The following is a 26,373-nucleotide window of genomic DNA, read 5'->3' as shown; positions in this document are numbered from 1 at the left end:
AAGTATCGAGAATAAATTGGCCTGAGTACGATGGGGATATTGATGAGAGTATATCCCATTTTAATAATTTACTATACGGAATATTTAAAAAATGCATACCTACGTCCGAAACCACCGCTATATCATCATCGGCTTGGAGCACTAAAGAATTGAAACGCCTGAAAAATCAGAAGACGCGTTCTTTCAAACGCTACAAACTTTCTGGATCAATGACTGACTATGCCGCCTACTCAATTTTACGTCACAAATATAACACATTGAACAGAATTTGTTATAGGAACTATATCAGTAGGATTAAAAGCCAATTTTTTGTCAATCCTAAGTCGTTTTACCGTGGTGTGATGGTAGCGTGCTCCGCCTATCACACCGTATGCCCTGGGTTCAACTCCCGGGCAAAGCAACATCAAAATTTTAGAAATAAGATTTTTCAATTAGAAGAAAATTTTTCCAAGCGGGGTCGCCCCTCGGTAGTGTCTGGCAAGCGCTCCGATTGTATTTCTGCCATGAAAAGCTCTCAGTGAAAACTCATCTGCCTTGCAGATGCCGTTCGGAGTCGGCATAAAACATGTAGGTCCCGTCCGGCCAATTTGTAGGGAAAAATCAAGAGGAGCACGACGCAAATTGGAAGAGAAGCTCGGCCTTAGATCTCTTCGGAGGTTATCGTGCCTTACATTTATTTATTTATTTTTATAAGTCGTTTTACAGCTTTGTGAATTCAAAAAGGAAGATAAAAGGTTTTCCTTCTACAATGAAGCTAAATGATCAGATTTCCAATGATAGCTTCGAAATTGCTAACATGTTTGCGGATTTCTTGGAATCTACTTATTCAAACACCTATGATTACCCGCCATCGAATTATCCTTTCAGATTGTCTCCTCTGGATTCCCAGGCAGTCCCATATATATGTACTGATGATGTTTAACTCATCTGGAAAATCTAAAAATTTCTTACTCTAGGGTCCGGATCAAATTCCGTCGGTAGTGCTGAAAACATGTGCTCGATACTTATATCGAACTCTAGCCTGTTTTTTTAATGCGTCCCTGAAGCAAGGGATATTCCCCAAAAATTGGAAAGAATCATTCATTATACCACTGCATAAAAATGGAAGCAGAACGTGTGTTATAAATTATAGAGGAATAGCCAAACTCAACACAATTCCTAAGCTATTTGAATTGATTATCACAAAACAGATTGCTTTTAGAGTATCTTCATTAATTGACTTTTCACAACATGGCTTTTGCAAGGGTAAACCAACGGTGTCCAACTTGCTCGAGTTTACAACCTTTTTATCCAACATTTTCAAGACTAATTGTGAAGTCGATGTTATTTATACTGATTTTAGTAAGGAATTTGATAAAGTTTCTCATTCTATACTTTTACTCAAACCTGATCGGTTAGGATTTCCTCCTTTGTTTCTATCTTGGGTTTCTTCTTATGTGAAGGAAAGAAGACAAACAGTTATATTTAATAATTGTCGGTCTCGGTTCATAAACGTAACTTCTGGTGTTCCTCAAGGCAGCCATCTTGGTCCGGTTTTGTTCCTGTTGTTCATTAATGACCTTCCTAGTCTTTTGAAGAGCTGCAAGCCGTTGATGTACGCTGATGATGTCAAACTTGTAATGCCTATCCGCTCACCAGTGGATAGGGCATGTCTTCAGGCTGATCTGAATAGTCTTGGTGACTGGTGTAATGTAAACGCCATGTCACTAAACCTACCTAAATATAAGTTCATGTGTTTTACAAGGAAGTCCTTCCAATCCCATGATTATGTTATTGGCGACTATGTAATCAAGCAAGTCACTAAGTTTATTGATTTAGGCGTTACTATGGACCCAAAACTCGATTTTAAACTTCATATTGAAACTTGCGTGAATAGCGCTAAAGGTACTTTGGCCTTTGCTAAGCGTTGGTCTAAAGAATTTAATGACCCATACGTTACAAAAACTCTTTTTACATCATTGGTCAGACCTTCTTTGGAATATGCTTCAATAATTTGGAATGCGCGTTATCAGGTTCATTCTGACAAGCTGGAATCGGTCCAGAAACAATTTTTGTTTTTCGCTTTAAAACACTTACCATGGGACCGTTCTAAAAATCTTCCCCCCTATTGCAGCCGGTTAAAACTAATACAGCTGCCCACTTTGCAGAGCCGCAGGGAAATGCTTGGCGTCTTATTTATTGTTAAATTAATAAGAGAGTCAATAAATAGTCCATTTTTGCTTGGCGAAATTAAGTTTAACGTTCCTATTACGCCATCTAGACATTTTCAATCAATTTTTGTAGCTACATGCAGGTCGAATTATGAAATGCACCAACCACTTCACTGTTTATGTCGTGATTTTAATAAACACTGTAAAAATTTAGACGACAGCGACTCGTTTCTTGGTATTAAAAAATACCTTTTAACTACATTAAATTTGTAATTCGAAATGAAGCAAAGAACGCTAAACCGTGATATACTTTTCAACCCTCTTTTTCAAATTTGAGGTACCAGTTGTTTGAAACTTGTTTGCAAAATTGCGTAGTGATCATTATTTTTATATGTAATGAAATTCTGTATAAATTCAATTCTGTATATATTTTATCTACTATTAATTTGCTTTATTGTCAATTTCATAAATTATTATTTACTAGTTCCTTCATGAGTACATTTTAACACATTTACAACATTTTATCTTTTGCTTACTTCTAAGTCTTTAATTGAAATTGTCAAGCGTTTAGTTCAATACTGTTTAAATATTACTTTAAAATTGATGACTGCTTATGTTGTTTATATCATGTATTACATCTGAGATTTAAGTGCCGGTATATTTGGTCTGTGTAATTGTTTAATTGGCCACCGTGGTGTGATGGTAGCGTGCTCCGCCTACCACACCGTATGCCCTGGGTTCACACCTCGGGCAAAGCAACATCAAAATTTTAGAAATAAGGTTTTTCAATTAGAAGAAAATGTTTCTAAGCGGGGTCGCCCCTCGGCAGTGTTTGGCAAGCGCTCCGGGTGTATTTCTGCCATGAAAAGCTCTCAGTGAAAACTCATCTGCCTTGCAGATGCCGTTCGGAGTCGGCATAAAACATGCAGGTCCCGTCCGGCCGATTTGTAGGGAAAATCAATAGGAGCACGACGCAAATTGGAAGAGAAGCTCGGCCTTAGATCTCTTCGGAGGTTATCGCGCCTTACATTTATTATTTTTTTTTTTTATTGTTTAATTAGTAGACTGATAAATAAATAAATAAATAAATAAATATAAATATAAAAAAAGAGGTAGTACAAACAAAATAAAAGAAATAGTAATCCAAAAAAATAGGCTTAAACTGTTATAGAACATTCACTAGTACATAACACATATCATCTGAAAAAAAAGAAGAAACCGAAACAATCGCACTTTAAGCATTTCAATTCACTCAACACTATAGATATGTAAGAACGAAAATGTAAATAATAAATACTAACCAATGTTGGCATCAAGTGACTATTACTTCAAAATAAATTTGCGAACATGACAGATTTTGAGAGCTTATTATGAAAAAGCCAGAATGAGCATAACGGGCACAATATGTAAAGCAAATGCAAGCGAATAAAAGCAAAAAAAAGGTAACATATAAACTTATAATATCAAGTTACCACTATGCAAAAATTATTTGGTAACACCGAGTAAGTTGACTGGGTCATTCAACGAAAAATGAAACAACACGGCACACTTATCACAGTGACATTGGAGTGACCGTCTATAATTAAGCATACAATTATATACGCTCACTTAAAAGACCGATGGTGTAGTATCGCGTGGAATTCACCTCACTTCAAACACGCTTAACATTACAAACATACGTTCATTGACCCAGGTAACTACAATAAGTTCATTCGCGTTCACCAAGTCACCTAATGCATTAATGCGTCATACCCAAATTGCTCAAGTAGGAATCATATTGACAATATGTAAATCAATATAATAATTCGCTAACAAAGCATTCCTCACTATTGAGACATGCACCTCTAGTATGTAATTATTAATGTAAGAATGTATATATGTATAGGTTAAGAACTTTTGTATAAATAGGAAATAATGTATTCAATAAAGAAGATTTATGAATCTGATTCAGCGCTGAACATTAGCGCCAACAAAAACCATTTTCTTTTAAAATATAAAAGTATACATTGTACACTATTGTTACCAATCAGCTAACATTTTCCATTTCTACATTCATTGCATATTCCCAACAGGGATTCTTTAAAGGCAAATCTACCATTACCAACCTACTTGAATTCACAACTCATGTTTCTAATGGATGTAGAGAAAATACTTCACACCGATGTTATTTACACTGACTTCCAACCTGGTCTCACCCAGTGGATATCTTCGTATCTCTGCGGTAGACATTTTAATTTTTAAAAATACTCTTTCAAATGTCATTAATGTTCCTTCTGGCTTCCCACAGGGCAGTCATTTTGGTCCAATTCTGTTCTTGCTATTTATTAATGATATCTGTACTGCAATAAAATATTCCAAAATTTTAATGAATGCGGATGATGTTAAATTTTTTAGGTCCTATGCGTCTATTGAAGAACGTCCCTTGCTTCAAGCGAATTTAAACTGCTTAGTTGCTTGGTGCAATGCGAACTCAATGCCGCTGAACCTCAATAAATGTAAATTCATGTGCCTCTCTCGAAGATCTTTGCTAGCAGCCTCTTACGTAGTTAATATTTTTTTCTTGTATCAGTAAATTATTTTGTTGACTTGGGGGTCACGATGGATGCTAAACCTAGTTTCAACCTTCATATTATGACTACTGTTAATAAGGCTAGGGGTGTTCTATCATTCGTGAAGCGATGGTCTAAAGAATTTAGTGACCATAGCCCTTTTTACCACATTAGTTAGACCGATACTAGAATACGGATCAATAATCTGGAATCCGCGACATCAAGTTCATGCAGATGGACTTGAGTCAATACAGAAGCAATTTTTACTTTTCTCTTTAAGGAATTTTCATTGGGACTCTGCGTATAATCTTCCAGCTTATACTAGTCGGTTAAAGCTTATCAATTCCAACTCTCGCAGTCGTAGAGAAATGCTAGGTGTATTATTTATGGCTAAACTACTGAATGGACTAATTTTTAGCCCTATAGTATATGTAAAAAGAAAAGACTTTGTTGCGTCTTGACATCGAACCAATCATTGTCTTTATTAGCGAAGTTTCATTAGAATATATACAAAATTATTCTAGTTAATTCTTATGATCTACCTACATTAAATATTTACATTAATACATAGTTACATACTAAGTGTACAAAATATAATTAGGCGCTTTGCCAGCGAACTGCATAGATACATACATATTCAGTTCGGTGGGAAGCGCAAGATCAGCATAAACAAGTAAGAACGGGACTGCCGACACAGCCGAAGACTTGATAACTTTCACGAATGGGGCTGAACAATAATCTTATCCCGTTCGTAATCTTCGAATAATTGGATATATAAGATAAGAAATATATAGTGAACAGATCTTCATACCTAAATGATTTTTAAGATAAATATAAAATAAAAAACAGGTAGGTACATTGTGTGAGGATGCAAAGTTTCAGGTTTTTTGTGGCCTGCGTGTAAAAACTATGACTACGAATCACGTATTTCAACAATATATGACGTAAACGTACCTATTTGATGAAATTTGATGAATTTTGAAGCTTCTAGACGTAAAAAAGGGGCAAAAATTACAGTTTATATGAAGTATATAATATATATAACACCGATATCTATAATTTTTTCAGACATCAATTTATGCTATATACGTAAGCATTTGGTGAAATTTGAAGCTACTAGCTGTTAAAACGGGGCAAATTGCGCAAAGTTTCTTATCTGAACAATCGGTTGTATGAGATATATACTATGTATACCACCGATCTCAATGATTTTTTAAGACAACAATATATACTATACGCGCAAGAATTTGGTGAAATTTGAAGCTTCTAGCTGTTAAAATGGGGAAGAAATTGCGCAAAGTTTCTTATCTGAACAATCGGTTGTATGAAATATATACTATATATACCACCGGTCTGTATGATTTTTTCAGACAACGATATATGCTATATACGTAAGCATTTGGCGAAATTTGAAGCTTCTAGCTGTTAAAATGGGGCAGAAATTGCGCAATGTTTCTTATCTGAACTATCGGTTGTATGAGATATATACTATATATACCACCGATCTCAATCATTTTTCCAGACAACAATCTATGCTATACACGTAAGCATTTGGTGAAATTTGAAACTTCTAGCTATTAAAATGGGGAAGAAATTATGCAAAGTTTCTTATCTGAACAATCGGTTGTATGAGATATATACTATATATACCACCGGTCTCTATGATTTTTTCAGACAACAATATATGCTGTACACGTAAGCATTTGGTAAAATTTGAACATATCTAAACGATTTTTAAGATAAATATAAAATAAAAAATAGGTAGGTACTTTGTGTGAGGATGCAAACTTCACGTTTTTTGTGGTCTGTATGTAAAAACTATAACTACGAATCTCGTATTTCAAAAATATATGACGTAAACGTAACTATTTGATGAAATTTGATGAATTTTGAAGCTTTTAGCCGTAAAAAAGGGGCAAAAATTACAGTTTATATGAAGTATATAATATATGTACCACCGATCTCTATAATTTTTTCAGACAAAAATAGATGCTATATACGTAAGCATTTTGTGAAATTTGAAGCTACTAGCTGTTAAAACGGGGCAGAAATTGCGTAAAGTTTCTTATCTGAACAATCGGTTGTATGAGATATATACTATGTATACCACAGATCTCAATGATTTTTTCAGACATCAATATATGCTATACACGTAAGCATTTTGTGAAATTGCAAAAATAAAGTATATATATACTATATATGTATTCTATATATAACATCATATATATATTATATATATCACCGATCTCTATGATTTTTTGACACAACAATATATTCTATATACGTAAGCAATCGGTGAAATTTGAAGCTTATAGCTGTTAAAATAGGGTAGAAATTGCGAAATGTTTCTTATCTGAACAATCGGTTGTATGAGATATATACTATATATACAACCGATCTCTATGATTTTCTCAGACAACAATATATGCTATATACGTAAGCATTCGGTGAAATTTGAAGCATCTAGCTGTTAAAATGGGGCCAAAATTGCGAAAATATATATATATATATACTATATATAAAACCATATACATACTATATATTCCACCGATCTTTATGATTTTTTCAGACAACAATATATGCTATATACGTAAGCATTCGTTGAAATTTGAAGCCTCTAGCTCTTAAAATAGGGCAGTAAGTACGAAAAGTTTCTTATCTGAACAATCGGTTGTGGGTGATATATACTATATATACGACCGATTTCATCAATTTTTTCAGGCAACAATATGTGCAATATACGAAATTATATGGTGAAGTTTGAAGCTTCAATCTGATAAATTGAGTAAGATATGAAAAAAATCCTCTTTTTCTGAAAAATCGGTTGTATGGAGGATATATGCTATAGTGGACCGATCCGGCCGGTTCCGACGAATGTCTAATCGGACACCGAAATACACCAGCTCACCAAATTTTTATCAATATATCTCAAAAATTGAGGGACTAGTTTGCATACAAACAGACAGACGGAGAGACGGACATGGCTAAATCAACTCAGCTCTTCATCCTGATTATTTCGGTATACTTAATGGTGGGTCTATCTATTTTCCTTTAAGGACTTACAGTTTTGGGTTTCGTGACGAAATTAATATACCATTTTATTTTTATGAAAGGTATAATAAAATTAGTTGTGGGGAAATGCATAATAAGCAAAAACGAAATAGAGCAAGTTAAGTGTAAACGATTCGTGGGAATAAATTGTGTGCAGGCAAAGGTTATTGATGAGCAATTAGTCAGCTTTAAATTGAAATAGAATATGCCTCAAGCTACGAGGCGTAGACTGTCGTAGCGCGTGTCAGAATATGTAGTTACAAATGAATGAATATGTATGTAAGAGTCAATGCGTCTCAAGACATACCAAAACGAGTCAAAATATATGTATATAGATTAATAGCTTTGGATTTCACTTTTAAACTATTTATTTAATTAATTAGTACAATTATTCATTAGAATATAAGTAGGTTTAGTTCCATTTAGAATAGAATACTAAGTTAAATAGTTATAGAAAAGTGTATGATCGGTCTCGAATATTCATTACAACTGAAAAAATATGATTAATGTTTTTAACAGAAAGTGATTTAACTTCTATGGTGTTGATTGTAAATTATAAATGTAAGTAATATACAACAAGTAGGTTTTACACTTAAACCAGAATTACATACCCTTCCTACATTCGGCCACCCTGCGTTCATTCGACCTCGAATGATTGTGCCCATGGTTTAAGATATTCTGAAACGGTTGTAGTTTTCCCTGACCTTCAGTATATCGACCATGTTCTACTTCATATCGTCCATGATTTAAACACTTAATAATTTTGTAAGGACCTAAAAAGTTTGGTCTTAATTTCATGCCTACTCCATATTGTGTTCTAAAAATCGCTACCAAATCATTTATTTTAAAATTTGTATCTGGTTTCCTCTTCATATTAAAATTTCTACGATTTTCTGCTTGTAACTTCTTTATGTTTTCTTTAGCAAATTCTCTTGCTTCATCCCTTTCAATATTAAATTCAGCTAAATCTGATTTTTCGAGTAAATCCCTTACATCAGTCAAATCATTTAATCTCATCTCAACGCCTGTAAGTAATTTAAATGGTGACATCTTCGTACTTCGCGGTGGTGTGCTATTTATAAATTGCTTAACTTTGTCAGTATATTTATACCACATTGAAGAATTTTCATAGCTCAACTTAGCTAGCATCGGAACAACTATTCGGTGGATCCTTTCAACTTGACCATTACCACGGGGAATATCAGTCGCTATCAGCAAGTGCTGAATACTCGATTCTCTACAATACTTATTAAATGTATCACTCGTAAACGCTGTTCCTCTATCAGTTATAATGCGTTTGGGTTGCCAAAACCAACCGCTTGTTTTTTCATCTTATCAATAACTGCTTCTGAACCACAATTTTCCGTTGGATAAATCCAAGTAAACTTCGAGAATCCATCAACTATTACCAAATATACGCAACTTTTATTTGTTGTCTGCATTGGTCCCACGTGATCAATATGATACGTTATTAGTGGTCTATCATCCTTATCAATAGGGTTTAAATATCCCTCTTTGCGTCTCGATTTTGCATTTGTCACTATACACTCAATACAACTTTGTACTATTTTAAGTACTTTACTATTTAATCTTGGTATATAAAAAGTTATTCATTATAATCTTGCGTCTTTTTCACAGAAAAATGTCCTTTCTGATGTACATCTTTAATTATTTCCTCCTCCATTGCTTCTGATACAACTATTAACTCTTTATTTAAATCCTTAAATAAAATATCAAAAAATAATCTTCATATTCCCTCTTTTCAACTATCTGCCGAACCGCTTTCACCCATTTATCGGTTTGTTGAGCTTCTCTCAGCCTATGCTTTAATGAATCTTCTATAACCGTACAGTACATACGATTGAGAGCATCTGCATGTCTCATTTTAGATCCCGCTCGATGCTCCAATACATAATCGAAATCTTGTAAAAACAGTGCCCACCTTGAAACCTGAGGTTAGCTTAGGTTATATTGAACTGGCCAGTCCATGAGGACCTCACATAGACTGATTGAGTCCGTAGTGTTACCAGAAGTTTGTTTTAACGACCACATTGAAAAACCCTATCAAAAACCAGGACCTATGTTATAAAATAACTCCGTCCTCTTGGCAAATACTAGAAGCTTCCTAGGACTTAAGCCACTTGCTGCTTCTAGATCTGACAGCTGTATCACTCCTAATAACTGGAGTCTAAGCCTGGCAAGTGCAGGGCGCGAGCACAGAAAGCGCTCGATCGTTTCCTCCTCCAACCCGCACTTTCTACATCTGCTATCACTGACCAAGCCTAATTTAAAGGCATGTGACGCCAGAAGGCAATGTCCAGTCAGAATACCCGTCATGAGTCTACAGTCCTCTCTTTTTAATGATAGAAGCAACTGTGTTAGTCTAAGGTTGTAATACCTACACATAATCTTCGACACTTTACAGCCCCGCGCTTGAACCCACGCCTTTCCCGCTTTGTCGATCATGTGCACCTCTCGCCTTCGCTTAATCTCGCCCAATCTAATTGGGACGTCTCCGGAGCAAGCTTCAAGGGATGCGCCCTTTTTAGCTAGTTCGTCCGCTTTCATTCCCATCTATTCCCATATACCCGGGGACCCAATATAGATGTATGATTCTCCCTGTCCCGATTCTCTCCAGAGACTGCTTACACTCTAACACGCATTTAGATGCTATTCGAGATTATTACCTTAATTGCTGCTTGACTGTCAATATAAAAGTTAACACGGTTGCAGCTTAAGCTATTCTATTCCAGGGTTACTACTGCTTTGGTTACGGCTAATATGTTCGCTTGGAAAACGCTACAGTAATCCAGCAGCCTGTAGGATCTGCGTATTTTCGGATCAGCGCAGTATACCGCAGACCCTACACCTTCCACTACTTTGGAACCATCGGTGTACACATGTATCGCCTCGTCCGCCATTTGCGCACCCTTGCGCCAACCGTCCACCTCTTCCTCGATGCGTAGATAGGGAATCAGGTAGTCTGTTCGTCTTGTGATTGATGACGCTATACTACTATGGCCATATGGTCGGCGCTCAAGCTGCCCCGAAGCACCGAGCCTGGTTGCGATCGTTAATGCTTTATTCTTTGCTACCAGGTCTACAGGTGGAATGTGCAGAATGTCATACAGTGCAGCCGTCGGGGTTATTTTCAGGGCTCTCGTAATGCTAAGCATCGACAGTCTGCATACCCCCTCTAATTTTTTGAGGTATGTTGTTTTTTGTGTGGCTTTCCGCCAAACAAGAACTCCATAGTATAGAATAGGGCTTACAATTGCTGTAAAAACCCAATGAGAAAGAGAGGGCGATAGGCCCCACGTATACCACAGCATTCTTTTACATGCATATAGTGCCGTTGAGTCCTTCTTGACCCTCTCCTCCATGTTGAGCTTCCATGACAGCTTACTGTCTAGGATTATTTCTAGATATTTTGTGCAAGGTTTCTCCCCTTTAAGGTCACCTCTCCTAACTTAGGCCTGATCCAATATGGGACCTTGTACCTCTTTGTACACAAGACCATATCCGTCTTCTCCGCATTGACTTTCAACCTGACATTAGATGCCCAGGTACGAATATCCCGAAGCGCCCGATCCATCAAAGAACTAATCGTTGGAAGGCACTTTCCACAATTGCAACGCCATCTGCGTAAGCCGTAAGTTTTACGGGTCCCTCATCGAATTTCCTAAGCAGTTGGTTGATGACCAGCGTCCACAGCAGCAGAGGTGATAGCACCCCTCCCTGCGGCGTGCCCCTGTCCACTGATTTCATGGCCTCGTATAATCCCCATTGTGATGTAATCTTTCTGCAATTTAACAGGCAGCTGATCCATTTGATTAAGGCAGGATGTACTTTAATGTAATTTAGACCATCCATAATTGCCCATTTTGCAACATTATTTAAAGCCCCGGCAATGTCCAAGAAGACTCCTAGAGCATACTCCTTATAATCCAGGGATTCCTCTATGTTTATTACCGCCCTATGCAATGCGGTGTCTACCGACTTGCCTTTGGTGTACGCATGCTGTGTTGTGGAGAGCAGCTTTTCATCCACGTTGGACTTTATGTACACTTCTATCAGCCTCTCAAAGGATTTGAGCAGAAATAATGTTAAGCTAATGGGTTTATAGTCTTTGGGATACACGTGACCGATCTTCCCCGCCTTTGGTAGGAAAGCAACACGAGCAGTTCTCCAAGAGTGCGGTACATGATTCAGTCTTATGCACCCATCGAATATTATTTTAAGCCACTCCACGACCGCCCTACTTGAGACTTGTAGCATGGCCGGGAATATACCATCTGGGTCAGGCGATTTAAACTTAGAAAACGTCTTCACTGCCCACTCGATCTTGGTATCGGTCACCAAGCCTGGCACTTCTAGCTCCGTGATCGAAGTGTGAGTGATGTCTGCTGGCTCTTCTAAACCGTCTCCCGATGGGAAATGTGTATCGAGAAGCACCTCATGGGATTCCTCACTATTACGTTACCATTCCCCATTCTCTTTCTTTATTAGTCCCTGGACTATGTTTCCTTTCGCTAGGACTTTTTTCAACCATGCTGTTCCGCTGGTGCACTCTATGTCCGAGTTAACACAGCAGTATGTATACCTTCATTTGAATTCATTACAAACATACATACATACATACATACAGCAGTGGCTGTACGCTGGCATTCAATTGCATTTGCATGCAAACATAAATATCATCACACAATGCTGCTGTGGCTAACTAAACACTTCGCTTACACTTCTAAAACGTACCCTCTCGGATGGGCGAGTTCTTCAATTCCTCATAGATACAGGCACTTCTAAAAATTATGTTAAAATACTTGATTTCTTTAAAGGTATAGCAAAATTAGATAAACCATTTCAAGTCAGGTCTATAAACGGTCTGAATAAAGTAGATGAAAAATGTCAGATTTTTATACTGGGAGAAACAGCTACCTTTTATATTTTACCCCAACTAAAGAGTTTCGATGGAATCAGCGGCAATGATTTCTTAGGAGCAATTGAAGCCCGACTAGATATTAAGGATAGCCTTCTTTTCCACAAAAAAGGAAAAGAAGAATTTTATCATTTTCACTGCCAAGAGGTAAATATTATCATACCCATTAATAGAGACATATGTAGTAATATTCAAGAACTGATTAAATGCAACTCAAAGGCATTTGCGTCGCCAGATAGAGCTCTCCCTTTCAACAAGCGAGTAATTGCAACCATAGAAACAACAACAGATGCACCCATCTACTCGCGAAGCTATCCATATTCTATGTCTGTAGCAGGTCTTGTTAACAAGGAGGTATCAGATTTACTCAGAGACGGCATAATTTAAAAATCTTACTCGTCGTATAGTTCACCAATGCACAAAGTTACAAAAGAGGGATTGGATGATGACGGCAACCAGCGTTTAAGAATGGTGATAGATTTTAGAAAGCTAAACGAATAGACGTCTTCTGATAAATACCCTATTCCAGACACTTCAATAGTACTTGCGAATTTGGAAAAATCAAAAATCTTTACCACTCTTGACCTTAAGTCAGGTTTTCACCAGATTCTTCTCGCGGAAAAAGATAGACCCAAAACTGCATTTAGCGTAAACAATAGGAAATACGAATTTTGCCGACTACCCTTTGGGCTTAAGAACGCCCCTAGTATTTTCCAGAGGGCGATCGACGACGTATTAAGGGAACACATTGGCAAAATATGCCACGTTTACGTGGATGACATAATTGTCTTTTCCCCTGATGAAAAATATCATTTCGAACACGTTGACTTAATATTGAAAAAAATAAGGGAAGCAGGCATGTGCGTCTCACTAGACAAATCAAAATTTTTTGAAAAAGAAGTTGAGTTTCGTGGGTTTGTGGTATCAGGAAAGGGAATTAGTACATGCCCTGACAAAACTGAGGCAATATCAAACTACCAGGAGCCTAAAGCCCTTAGAGCATTGCTTTCCTTCCTTGGCCTTTCTGGCTATTACAGAAGGTTTATTAAGGACTACGCTCAAATATCTAAGCCTCTTACAAGATACTTGAGAGGTGAAAACGGTCATGCTAAAAGCAAACACTCGAAAAATATTTCAATCTCCTTCGATAACGATGCAAAGCAAGCCTTTAAAAAACTAAAAAATGTCTTATCATCCGAAGATGTCCTTCTCCAACACCCGGACTGTTCCAAACCCTTCGAAGTTACAACAGACGCTTCATCCGTGGCTTTAGGTGCTGTGCTATCACAAGACGGCAAGCCAATAACAATGGTTTCTCGAACACTCTCCAAAACTGAAGAAAATTACGCTACTAATGAGCGGGAATTACTTGCGATAGTATGGGCTTTCCAAAAACTAAGACACTATCTTTATGGTGTAAAAAATATTCATGTTTTTACAGACCACCAGCCGTTAACATTCGCAATAGCCGAAAAAATCAGAACTCGAAATTGAAACGATGGACTGCTTTTATCGATTCCTACTCCCCTAAGTATTTTTACAAACCGGGAAAAGAAAATGTAGTGGCCGATGCCTTGTCGCGACAATACATACACAATTTCTCTGAAGACAGAGTACATAGTGAAATTTCTTCTAGTGACGTCATAAAAACAATAAATCATCCAACCAACCAGTTTAAAACTCAAATTTTACTTTCTCAATCTAACTTTAATAGCAAAAATACAAAAATTATATTTCAAAAGTTTCTCCGCCATACAATAAGATTCAGTTCACCAGAATACCTGCTACAATCACTTCGTAGTTGTATGAACTCAGACGGTGTAAACGGAATTTTCTGCGAGCTCGAAACGCTAGCGAAAATACAATCGCTTATATTATCTAACTTTCCAGGCATAAAATTTTTGCACACAGAAAAGTTTGTGGTTGACCGTGTTAATAAGGACGACCAAATAGAGACTGCAACTACCGAGCACAATAGCGCACACCGATCAATACATGAAAACTACAAACAAATCACCAATGAATATTACTTTCCAGAAATTAAGAAAATTCTAACGACTATATCGAAAAATTGCAAAATTTGTCTCGAAAATAAATATAAAAGGCATCCGCCTAAGGCGAATATAGGAAAAACACCTATTCCAGAATACCCAGGCGAAATCCTACATATCGACATATTTTCAGTTAATAAAGATCACTTTCTGACCTGCATTTGTAAATTTTCAAAATTTGCCATAACAATTCCGATACAATCAAGATCAACCATAGACATAAAAAATTCGTTACTAATTTTACTTAACAAGTTTAAAAACACTAAAATTTTAGTATCAGACAATGAAAAGTCCTTCCAATCAAACACAATATCTAATATGCTTAGAGATTATTTTAAAATAGAACAGTTTTTCATACCGCCTTTGCACAGCAAGAGCAACGGACAGGTGGAATGTTTTCACTCCACCGTAACAGAGATAGCACGTTGCATAAAATCCGAACAAAACATATCACACATTACTGAACTTATACTTCTTGCAACTTATAAATACAACAACTCAATACATTCCACTGTTGAAGCCAAACCAATAGATATAATTAATACTTTTTCAGAACTTCACCTAAACCAAATCAAATCAAAACTAATTTCCGCCCAAGACAAAATTCTAAAAAGCTTTGGCAATAATAATCGAGTTTTCAACGAAGGTGACATAGTTTTTGTTCGACGTAATAAACGGTTGGGTACAAAACTAAACAAAATTTATATTCAGGCTACTGTCCAAAAAGATTTAGGTACGACCGTAATGATAAACGGTAAAAAAATTCACAAAGACAACATTAGGTAATAATGTACATACGTATTAACTTTTGATAAAATAAACATGTAAAAAAAAGGCTCAGTATACGGACAATTCCAAAATCAAAAAAAGAAGTATGAGGATTGATAGACATGGTCAAGGTGAGTATAACTACAAAATTTTTTTTGTGGGAAATGACAATAACAGGAGTTATTAAGGGTCAAAGTTCATATGAAGCATTTTTTTAAATCTAAATTTCTCTTTAAGTATCGAACCGATTTTTTTTTCATTGTATAGGTAGTAAAATTACCTTTAATTTGATATGCTGACTGTATTCCTAACCCGTAAAATACTTAAAAAATTCGATGTTTAAAAGTGCTATATTTACTAAGTAAATTACGCATTTTTATTTGTACACATATATGTATGTGTATGTATATTTCGTGAATACGTTGGTATTTAAAGCTTAAATTAATTTTCTATAGCGTTAACCAACAATTTTATTGAAATAAATCTATTCGATATGGCGTTATGGTAAGGCGCCATTAATCGATTTTTTTGATTTCTATAAGGTTGGTTGGAAGATTAGCTGGACTTTAACAGATGTTTGGAAAATAACCGTTATTTCAATTTATTGAATAGTGTTAATTTAAACTGTTAAATACAAGTGCAAATTATTATGGCAAATATAAAGTTGTTGCAAATTTATCAAATATTTGAGTGGTGTGAAAGTGGTCCCATAAGTGAGTCAGCCCTGCATACACTGCAAGAGTGGGGATTGATTCCCAGCGAGGGCGAGTATTTGTGTAGTGCCGGCCATGTTCTCAAGTTAATTGAAAATACTTATAGCGGTGACGGTTACTCTTGGAGGTTAGCTTATATATGCTAGCATGTGTTTTTGTGTATGTAACATGTTAATTTTTAAAATTATTTAGGTGTTTTGCTCTCAGGAAGGGCAAGGGCAAACGTAGATGTAACGTTAAAGTCTCGTTAAGAAAGAATACATTTTTCGATAAATCAAAGCTTCCCATTTTCAAAATGGTAGCTTTCAGGTATTTATTGATTAAAAACACTACCCTCGATTTCATTATGGATGAGCTCACGATAGCAAAACATACGGCGGTCGATTGGAGCAGCTTTTGTCGCGAGGTGGTGTTTGATGGTATGATCATAAATAAGACTAAGATTGGCGGGGACGGGGTGATTGCTGAAATCGACGAAAATAAGTTTGGTCGTCGGAAGTACCACCGCGGTCATCGTGTAGAAGGACAATGGGTGTTCGGTGGAGTGGAGAGGGGAACTAACCGATGTTTTATGGTACCTGTGGAGAAAAGAGACAAAGATACTTTGCTGCAAATCATAAATCATAATGGATTTTACCCGGTAGCATATTGTGTCCGATTTCTGGAAGGTTCGTTGATTTGATAATTATATATTTCATTCATTTATAAATATACATTTATGTATATCGTTTATAGGCATATTATTGCTTACAGGATGAGGGTTATGTACATTTTAAAGTGAACCGCAAACAAAAAGCAATTCTTTTGCGGCTATTTGGCAAAATTTATTTTTTTGTGGCATTGCAAGGCTGCTAATATTGACCCTTTAACAACATTTTTTAAAATGGCTGGGAACCTTTACAACCCATGCAACCCACGACTTGTAGAGGAGGAAGATGAAGATCATTATTAGGTCGATATGTCGGCGTGAGTTGAACGTAAGTTATAAAATAAATACTTACTTTTTAAGGGGCTATGTATGTATGAAAGTATTCTGCGCAGAAATACAGTGGATGACGGTGGGGTGCAATAAAGCCATACGCAATAACGCCATACGGCTTTATTTCCAATCAGTTTGAGAAAAAAAGCCATATGGCCTTTGTTAGGTCGCTGCATAAAGCAATGAAACGTTTGAATTCATGAAACACTTGTGCTTGATGGGTGCGATTATCTGCCTTTGCTAAATGTCATTTACATCTACAGCTATTGGCGCTCTTGCTCTCTTTAATATTTCTTTTACTTTTGAGACGTTGACGGAGAAGGCAGCATAACCCTACTAGCTCAGGCACAAGTGTAAGTACATAGCACGCGGTAAATTAGTATACATATTTTGATTAATGTAAAAAACTTTGTATAGATTTTAGCGCTACTTTATGAATAAATGCTCAAAATACGTGTACAAAACATAGCTGTTCGATATATTTTACTTCTCCAGTCAACAAACTAAAATACTTGCAACTCGATATGACCAATGATGATAACACGATGCCCGATGCATCCACCGCATCAACCTCTAGCGCACCAGCCATAACAAGTGTAACCGCTTCACCACTCGCACCTCCTGTACAACCAGAACCTACGACAATCGAAGCACCTTCACATATTTGGCAATCCGCGTTAATTAGTAAGGCATCGCAATTCACCGGAGCTGGTTACGAGCATGATGAACTATCTTCTGCAGGTATGGTTTCAGGTATAGCAAATATAGCACCGCAATTTTCAACAGCGCCACTATACAATAGCAATAATGTAACATCGCTTCCAACATTTGCTACTTTAAGTAACTCATTTTCGTCACCGCCGACACGTGCGCCGGCCTTAACCTCAAAGTTTGCCACAGGCCCCTACATTCACCAAGCACCTTTAATGACATGTTTTGAATCTGGGGCGTTATCTGCTCATGCCCATGGTAACATAACTTCAGCACGAAATCCATATTATAATACTGCAATACAAAGCAGCGTAAATAATTTCTGGGGGCTCCGTCCAACTGCAAATTCAACGTTTGTTCAGTCGTTGCATGAGGGGTACCCGTATGGCGGTAACATACAAAGGTGTTTAAGTACAGCGCAGGTTCAATCGCCATATGCACTGTCTAAGCCGCCGTCACAAATATTTAGACGGCGTCAAATATACGTATGCGCAGCCGTGCGCGGCGAAGTGGAAGACACCAACGAGCGACCACTGCCATCGTCGTCAACGATATTGGGTCAAAACAGTCAAGCATTATTACTCGGCAACCGCGGACGCGCTTCTTTTTTGCATATGTACATTCATTTTAACTATCTACCTTTATATATATTTTATATACGTAGCTTATTGAAGTCAAGAGTTAAGTTTAAATACATTTGGGTTGAAGTTTGCATGAATTTAAGCAACCATTAATAAATTGAAAAAAAGGTGAATTTTATAACGCTTTATGAAAAAAACATTACTCTTTTATTTTCGGGTTTGAGTGTAGCGAAGAGAGACCCAAGTTTGTTCATGGTCCTTCGCAGCCACCTTTGGCCAGCCCTAAAAATTATAAACTAAAATTATCAGTTTAAATCGAATTATCGCTCGTTTAAAAAATTAAATAAAAATTTAAAACAAAAACATACAACAAATTGAAAACTGAGTAAAGGAAGTGCTGGAGAAAAACACAAAAAAAAAAAAACAAATTGCAAAAAATATTGGATCAAATCAGTGGAAAAAAGTGACAGAAAAAAAATATATACACATACATATATACAATTTGAGTGCTCGAAGAACTTAAATAATCAAAAACCACGTTTGAAAAAATTTAAAGGAAAAAAAAATTCTGAAAGTTTTTAGAGGAAATAAAAACAAAAGCTTAACATAAAAGTGAAATAATGGGTTTTTAAATATAAATTTACCTATATACAAAACATAAAAAGAAATATGTATATACATATATAAACAATACAAATACAAAATTACAAAAAAAAAAAAATTTCTATAAACGAATCCTCATCCAGGGTCAAGTGCTGTGTTGCAAAACACAAACAAAACCACTTATACATTTACAAAAAAATTGCGAAAAAATTTCAATTTTCAAAAACAAGAGAAGAAAAGTTTTGCAATCATCAAAAATCATCTTTACCCACCAGCCAAGCTGTACCACCAAGCAGCAGCAACAGCAGCCAGCTAATCATCAACAACATACATAAATAAGCAGCAACAGAATACAGGAATCGGTGAGTAGGCAGTTTTTTATTTTTCATAAAAAATATATAAAAAATAATAAAACCTTTTTTCCACAAAAGTTATATTATTTTTGTAAACTGCAAAAACATATATATATATCCACATATATACTTGAATATTGCGGAAATTTTCTTACCGTTGGTTTTACTGCAACTTTTTTGCAACCAAAAATTGGTAGAAAAAATTCCGCTATACCAATAGGCAAAATCCGCCAATTATATATATATATATATGTATACATATTTCTAGTGGTATTTAACCAACAAAAAATTGCAGTTTACTTGCCTACTCAAATCCACTGTGCAAGAACAACATCGGCAAAATCTTCTTCTACAGCTGAGTTTACCCCGTTGTTCACACAGAGCGTTGAACTTGTCGATACAGTTCAACTTCTTCCAAGTGATTTTTTCTTGCTTGCCAGCATATACAAAAATCGTAATATTCATACGTACATACTTACATACATGTACAAATAATTTCAAGTTGCTTTTCCAGCATTCATACTTTGAGAACATCATACGTGTTTACTCACACGTTCAAGTCACTCTTCCAGTGACATTCTCCGAGCACATATAGAAACATTAGCAACGAGAGCTGTGTACTGCTGATCAAATTTCTCAACCTCTCTCATATTTGCAATTTTTTCATCTTTCTTTGCTGCACTCTCCCAACAGTGCAATCAAGCGCACTCAGCTTCACAAAGAAACGCGACATTAAAGCGACGAAGAAGCGAATCAAAACAAACTCTTCTGTTTGTAAACATAAACAGAGAAGCTCATCTGATTCACGTGCATACGTTCGCACAAACAAATATATATACATATGTTTGTATATTGCGCGTGTACATTTGTACTTATTCTGGCGTACAAAACTAAGTTTGAGATATTTTCGTCCCTATAGGAACTTTCAAAAAATATCCATACAAACTTCAAGTACATATTATTATTTTCTAATATATACATACCTATATATACCAGTAATTTACAAATACACGTTTATTTCCACACGTATATTTACACGTATATATAAGTGAAAAGTGTTTGTGATTTTTTTTTTAAATTTTATACCTTTTGTTTTTACAAAACAATATACATCCTATTAAATTCCGAATTTCGCGGATTTAAATCATTTAAGGAACGTCCCGTTGTCCGTGCTTGACTCCATTGTTCAAAAAAAAAAACACAAACACCGCCACCAATTAAAATTCCCCTTTTTAAATTTCTGTGGCACGAAGAGTTTTCCATCTTCAAATTTTGCGAACGTTCTCTGAGCGGACACATACTTTATTCGGTTTTTTTGGTGAAAACCCAAAAGCTTGCATAAAATGCCTCGCAGTCCCCCAAAAACGTCCGAAACCGGGACAAAACCAAAAGGTGGCCCAAAGGAAGAAACGGCCAAGGAGAGGTCAACATCCCCCCGGAAATCCAAATCAGTTGACCCATCCGCGCAAAAGTTCATCGCGGAAAGTGACAATCTGATGAGATACTGTGCAAAATTCAACGAAGCACCGATTCAGGATCACACTGAATCGTATCTCATGATAAAGGAAAAATCACTAGATGATTATTGGGCACGACTTCAATCGGTTTACGATCTGGTTTTTTCGAAACCAGACGAAAGTTTCCCTGAAGACTTCAAGAGTTCAGTGCAAGGCAAAGAATGCGCCTGCCTTGATACGTATGAAGTGACTAAAGCAAAAATTGCCGATCGACTTTCATTGATCAAAATGATGGCAACGCCGAGTCCACCACCCCGCGTGGAACAACCCCCGGCTGAGGCAAATATTTACCTCAAAGTCCCAGCATGCGACACGGAGACCTTTTATGGTGGCTATGAAGAATGGCCCGCTTTTCGTGACATGTTCACAGCGGTGTACATTAACCACCCAAGGCTCTCCCGTGCTCAGAAATTGTACCATCTCCGGTACAAAACGCAAGGCAAAGCCGGCTCCATCGTCAAACAATATGCGTTGAGCGATGATAACTTTGACCTTGTCTGGGAAGCTTTACGGTCACGATACGAAAACAAGCGTATCTTGGTTGACAACCAGATAAAATCCTTACTGACTCTTGCCACTATTCCATCCGAAAATAGTGAGCAACTTCAGAAATAGCAAAATACAATAAACACCTGCCTATCCGTCCTTCACTCCCAAGGAGTTACGACAGACAGTTGGGATCCGATTCTGGTGTACATTTGTTCATCAAAGCTCCCAGAAACAACCCTGTCACTTTGGGAACAGTCTCTCTCTTCTCGAAGAGATCTACCCTCATGGTCACAAATGAACGACTTTCTCACCTCGAGATATGAAGTCGTTGAAAGGGTCAATAGGCTTCAACCAAGCAAACAAAAACCAGTCGCTCATCAAAATTCTACGCAAAACAGGTCCTTCAACAGGACGCAAACCCTTGTGGCAGAATCTAAAAAGGAAACTTGCCAATGTTGTAACTCCCCGCACCTTATTAGATTCTGTCCACGATTCAAACGAATGTCTGTGCAAAACCGGACACAATTCATAAAACAAGCTAAGCTGTGTACAAACTGCCTTAGCAGCACTCATATCATCAATGAGTGCACGAGCAAGTGGTCATGTTCGACATGTCATCAACGGCATCACACGCTGTTGCATGCGAGCCCACAAGCTCAACGTTCCACCCCGCGAACGAATGCACCAAACGTGCAGCACACAACTGCTGAGTCAACATCTCCCGTTCGACAAACGCAGAATAGCTCCGATTCTGGCGAGCTACCGTGTTGTTCAAAACACGCACCGGTTCAATCATTGCATGCAGCCAATGATAACCAAATTCTCCTTCCTACTGCTATGGTCGCAGTCGAACACGAAGGGGAATTATTTCAACTGAGAGCCCTTATTGATCAAGGCTCGGAAAGAACTTTCATTTCCTCGAAAGTGCAAAAACGGTTGAAACTTCCATTTGAACATTTAAAGTTCGAAATCTCTGGCATGGGTGGACAAGTCGTACAAAAGTCCTCCAAGCTTTGTCTTTTGACACTGGTTGCATCCAAGGCCATTGTGTTGCCGCAACTAACAACAAATCTACCAACATCCACCATTAGTCGCAAAATCTGGCAGCAGTTCAAACTCCTTGAGATCGCTGATCCCAGTTGCCACATACCAGGTCAGACTGACATGGTCATTGGCAGCGACGTACTTCCACAAATTCTGCTGGAAGGTATAAAAAAGGTGTGCGGTAGCATACTTGCGCAACAAACCATTTTTGGTTGGATTCTCAGTGGTCCAATAACTGAAAATGTTGTGTCATTCTCGACGCAAGTCCAAGCGTCAAACGAGACACTCAGTTCTCAACTGAGAAAATTTTGGGAAGAGGAGGAAATTCCACAACCTCCACAGATATCCCCCGAGGATCAAGCGTGTGAGCAGATATATGCAACAACCACGACACGTGCACCAAACGGTCGATACATTGTGCGACTTCCATTCAAGGAAGAGTTTCCTGAAAAACTCTCCCTCGGCAAATCCCGCCCGGCTGCTCTGCAGCGGTTTTTCAGCATGGAGCGATCGCTTCAGAAAAAGGGGGAGTTAGGTACAATGTACAACAATGTGTTGCAAGAATATCTCGACCTTGATCACATGGAATCTGCCGACCCATGCGAAATAACTTCGAATGGCAAGGTCTTCTCATTTTACTTGCCACATCATGCGGTAGTCAAACCAGATAAGGTCACCACCAAAGTTCGTGTGGTTTTCAACGCCTCTAAAAAATCTGGGTCAGGAAAATCCCTGAATGACGTGCTATACACTGGTCCAACTCTGCAACCAGATCTCATGCTACTAATTCTACAGTGGCGCATGCATAAGTATGTGTTCAATGGAGATATTGAAAAAATGTACCGTCAGATCCTTATACACGAGGACGACAAAGATTTTCAGCGAATCCTATTTCGCAAATCGGCCAACTCCAATGTTATCGATTTCAATCTAAAAACGGTTACATTCGGCGTCAATTGTGCACCATATCTCGCTATTCGTACGTTGCATCAACTATCCGATGACACGAAAGCGACATTCCCGTTGGCTGCAACAATTCTCAAGACGCAAACCTATGTCGACGACATCCTATCCGGAAGTCATACCATCGATAACGCAACTGAATCACTCGTTCAAGTGATAAACGCCCTAAAATCAGCTGGTTTCATACTAAAGAAACTAACGGCTAATCACCCGGCCATATTAGAACAGTTTCCGAAGGAGGATCTTCTAGACTCCAACTTCTTAAAATTTGAGAGCACTTCCAATACCAAAACTCTTGGCATTCGATGGAACGCGCTCACGGACAAATTTTCATACACCATTCTGCCGGAACACACCCAAAATGCGGTCACAAAGCGACAAATTTTATCTTCTGTTGCAAAACTTTTTGACCCGGCAGGATGGCTGTCGCCAGTTATGATCCAGGCCAAGATGCTTCTCCAAGAAATCTGGCTGGATGGAAGCGATTGGGATGAAAGCGCCAAACCCGCGACATTATCAAAATGGCAACATTTCGCAGAAAATCTGCCAGATATTTTCCACATCGAAATCCCTCGATGGGTTAATGTCGTTCCAGGGCAAGACACTCAAATCCACGGGTTCTGTGATACCTCGGAAAAAGCATATTGCGCAGCGATTTACATCCGCACACATGTGGGCAACCAAATAAAATCTTCTCTTTTGGTTGCGAAAGGCAAAGTTGCCCCCATAAAAACTGTAAGCTTACCCCGCTTAGAGCTATGTGGTGCAGTCCTACTCGCAAAACTGGCTTCAACTGTTCGAAAACAGCTCGACTTACAAGCATGCAACACATTCTTATGGTCAGATTCTGAGATTGTACTAGCCTGGCTAGAAAAATCTCCATCGACCTGGAAGACTTATGTGGCCAACCGTACCTCTCAAATTCGAGAATATCTTCCCAGCGGCACCTGGCGCCATGTATCTAGCCAAGACAACCCTGCTGATCTTGGCACACGTGGTTGCAAGCCGCATGATTTGATAGGTTCATCACTTTGGTGGCACGGACCACAATGGCTTTCTTGCCACATTTCGGCATGGCCAAAGCCGAAAGCAGGTAGCGCTTCACCACCCGAGAAACCCAAGGTGGAAGCATATCACGCACTCGAGGAAGAGGACGACATTCTTCAACGTTTCTCCTCATACTCTCGAGTTCTCCGTGTGATTGCATACGTGTTCCGCTTTGCGAACAATGCCTGCAACGAATCCAAATCGGTGGCAACAACACATAATCCCCATCTGACGTACAAAGAGTTGCAACATGTGAAAACGCGGCTTGTGGCAATGGCACAATCTCGCCATTTCGGGGCGGAAAAGAGCGCCTTACAAAACAATATGCCACTAAGCAAAAAGAGCTCCCTTCTGGCTCTTGACCCATTTCTAGATGGATAAGGGCTCCTACGTATCGGTGGAAGATTGGAACATTCTACAATGCAATACAACGAGAAGCATCCAGTAATCCTTCCTCCGGATTCGAGGCTCTGCCAGTTGTATCTGGAGTTCTTACACCGCCTGCTTCTTCATGCAGAAATGCGGTTAATGCTCCAAATGGTGAGGCAAGAGTACTTCGTACCAAAACTAAAGCCTCTTATAAAGAAATGCATTTTTCAATGCAAATCTTGCACGCTTTTCAAACAGAAAACGCGCACGCAAATAATGGCAGCTCTACCACCTGAGCGCTGCAATTTCTCACTCCCCTTTTCCACAACAGGAGTAGACTTTGCAGGTCCATTCCAAATAAAAGCATCGGTTCTGAGGTCGACCACTATCATAAAAGGGTACGTGGCTGTATTCGTCTGTTTTTCCACAAAGGCAGTACACCTCGAGCTATGCTCGGACCTTACTACTGAAGCCTTTCGAGCAGCATTCACCCAATTCGTTGGCAGACGAGGTTGTGCCTCAAAAATGATGAGCGACAATGGTAAAACGTTCATTGGCGCTCAGCGCGCACTCGAACGCGACTTCGTTAAATTTCTTAACGAATGCTCTGCGGACATTGTACAGAAATATGCCCCTCAGGGAATAAACTGGCAGTATATTCCACCCAGCGCCCCTCATATGGGCGGCTTGTGGGAATCCGCAGTAAAAAGTTTTAAAACCCACCTCAAAAAAACCGCTGCATCCCACAAGTTTACTTTCGAAGAATTCACGACGCTGTTGGTGCGTATTGAAGCAGTTCTCAATTCGAGGCCTCTCACCTCACTATCCCAGGACCCAGCTGACTTCACAGCGCTCACTCCGGGTCACTTCCTTCGAGGTGCACCGCTATTAGCCATTCCTGAGCCAAACGTGGAAGACCTCTCCTGGATAAATCGATGGGAAAAGCTCAAATCGCTTCATCACCAATTCAGTCGACGCTGGAAAGAGGATTATTTGAAGGACCTTCAGAAACGCTATAAATGGCAAACGCCACAGCGAAATCCTCAACCAGGCGACCTCGTCGTAATTAAAGAAGATTCACTCCCACCCACCGAGTGGCGTCTGGGACGAATCGAGAACGTTCGCCACGGACCTGACAACCATGTTCGGGTTGTAGAGGTTCGCACCCAAAATGGGCTTGTCATGCGCCCCTTAGTTAAACTGTGCTTTCTTCCAATGGAGCACTCTTCGAGCACAGCGCTCTAACTTATATACGTTTCCCCTGTATAATTAAATTTCCGTATCATCCGCTGTATCCAACTACTTCTCGTTTCTCTCTCTGCTCTTATGCTTTCAGGACGACACCATCATGGCATCTCGACCAGCATGTCCACTGGCTCCCACAGCAGAGACCGATAACTGCCTCCAGTGTCGGCTCTGCCACCGCTACCACGCTCTGCGGACCTGCCCGGCTTTTAAGGCGATGCGGCCACCGCAGCGTGCTACCGTGGCCAGGG

General features: G+C 38.4%; 2 protein-coding genes across 4 annotated transcripts in view; both read left to right on the top strand.

Moving 5' to 3' along the window:
• The window catches only part of Ca-alpha1D (Ca[2+]-channel protein alpha[[1]] subunit D), a 6,221,746-nt gene that overhangs the window by 5,473,151 nt on the left and 722,222 nt on the right, over positions 1 to 26,373 (top strand). The window lies entirely within an intron of this gene.
• LOC137235439 (uncharacterized) lies at positions 17,092 to 26,363 on the top strand. 3 transcript variants are annotated; one of them, XR_010947895.1, is made up of 2 exons: positions 17,092 to 19,457; positions 26,214 to 26,363. XR_010947895.1 is itself a non-coding variant. In XM_067758425.1 (2 exons), the coding sequence occupies exon 2, from the start codon at positions 17,725 to 17,727 to the stop codon at positions 18,643 to 18,645; it is 921 nt and encodes a 306-aa protein (XP_067614526.1). In that variant the 5' UTR covers positions 17,092 to 17,553; positions 17,618 to 17,724; the 3' UTR covers positions 18,646 to 21,074. The 3 variants fall into 3 exon arrangements, 1 of the variants encoding a protein (XP_067614526.1); XR_010947896.1 differs by lacking the exon at positions 26,214 to 26,363 and having other exon boundaries at positions 17,092 to 19,377; positions 19,408 to 21,074; XM_067758425.1 differs by lacking the exon at positions 26,214 to 26,363 and having other exon boundaries at positions 17,092 to 17,553; positions 17,618 to 21,074.

The sequence above is a fragment of the Eurosta solidaginis genome, chromosome X (assembly GCF_040869045.1).
Source record: "Eurosta solidaginis isolate ZX-2024a chromosome X, ASM4086904v1, whole genome shotgun sequence".
Lineage (NCBI taxonomy): Eukaryota > Metazoa > Arthropoda > Insecta > Diptera > Tephritidae > Eurosta > Eurosta solidaginis.
This window is presented reverse-complemented; position numbering and strand designations above follow the sequence as displayed.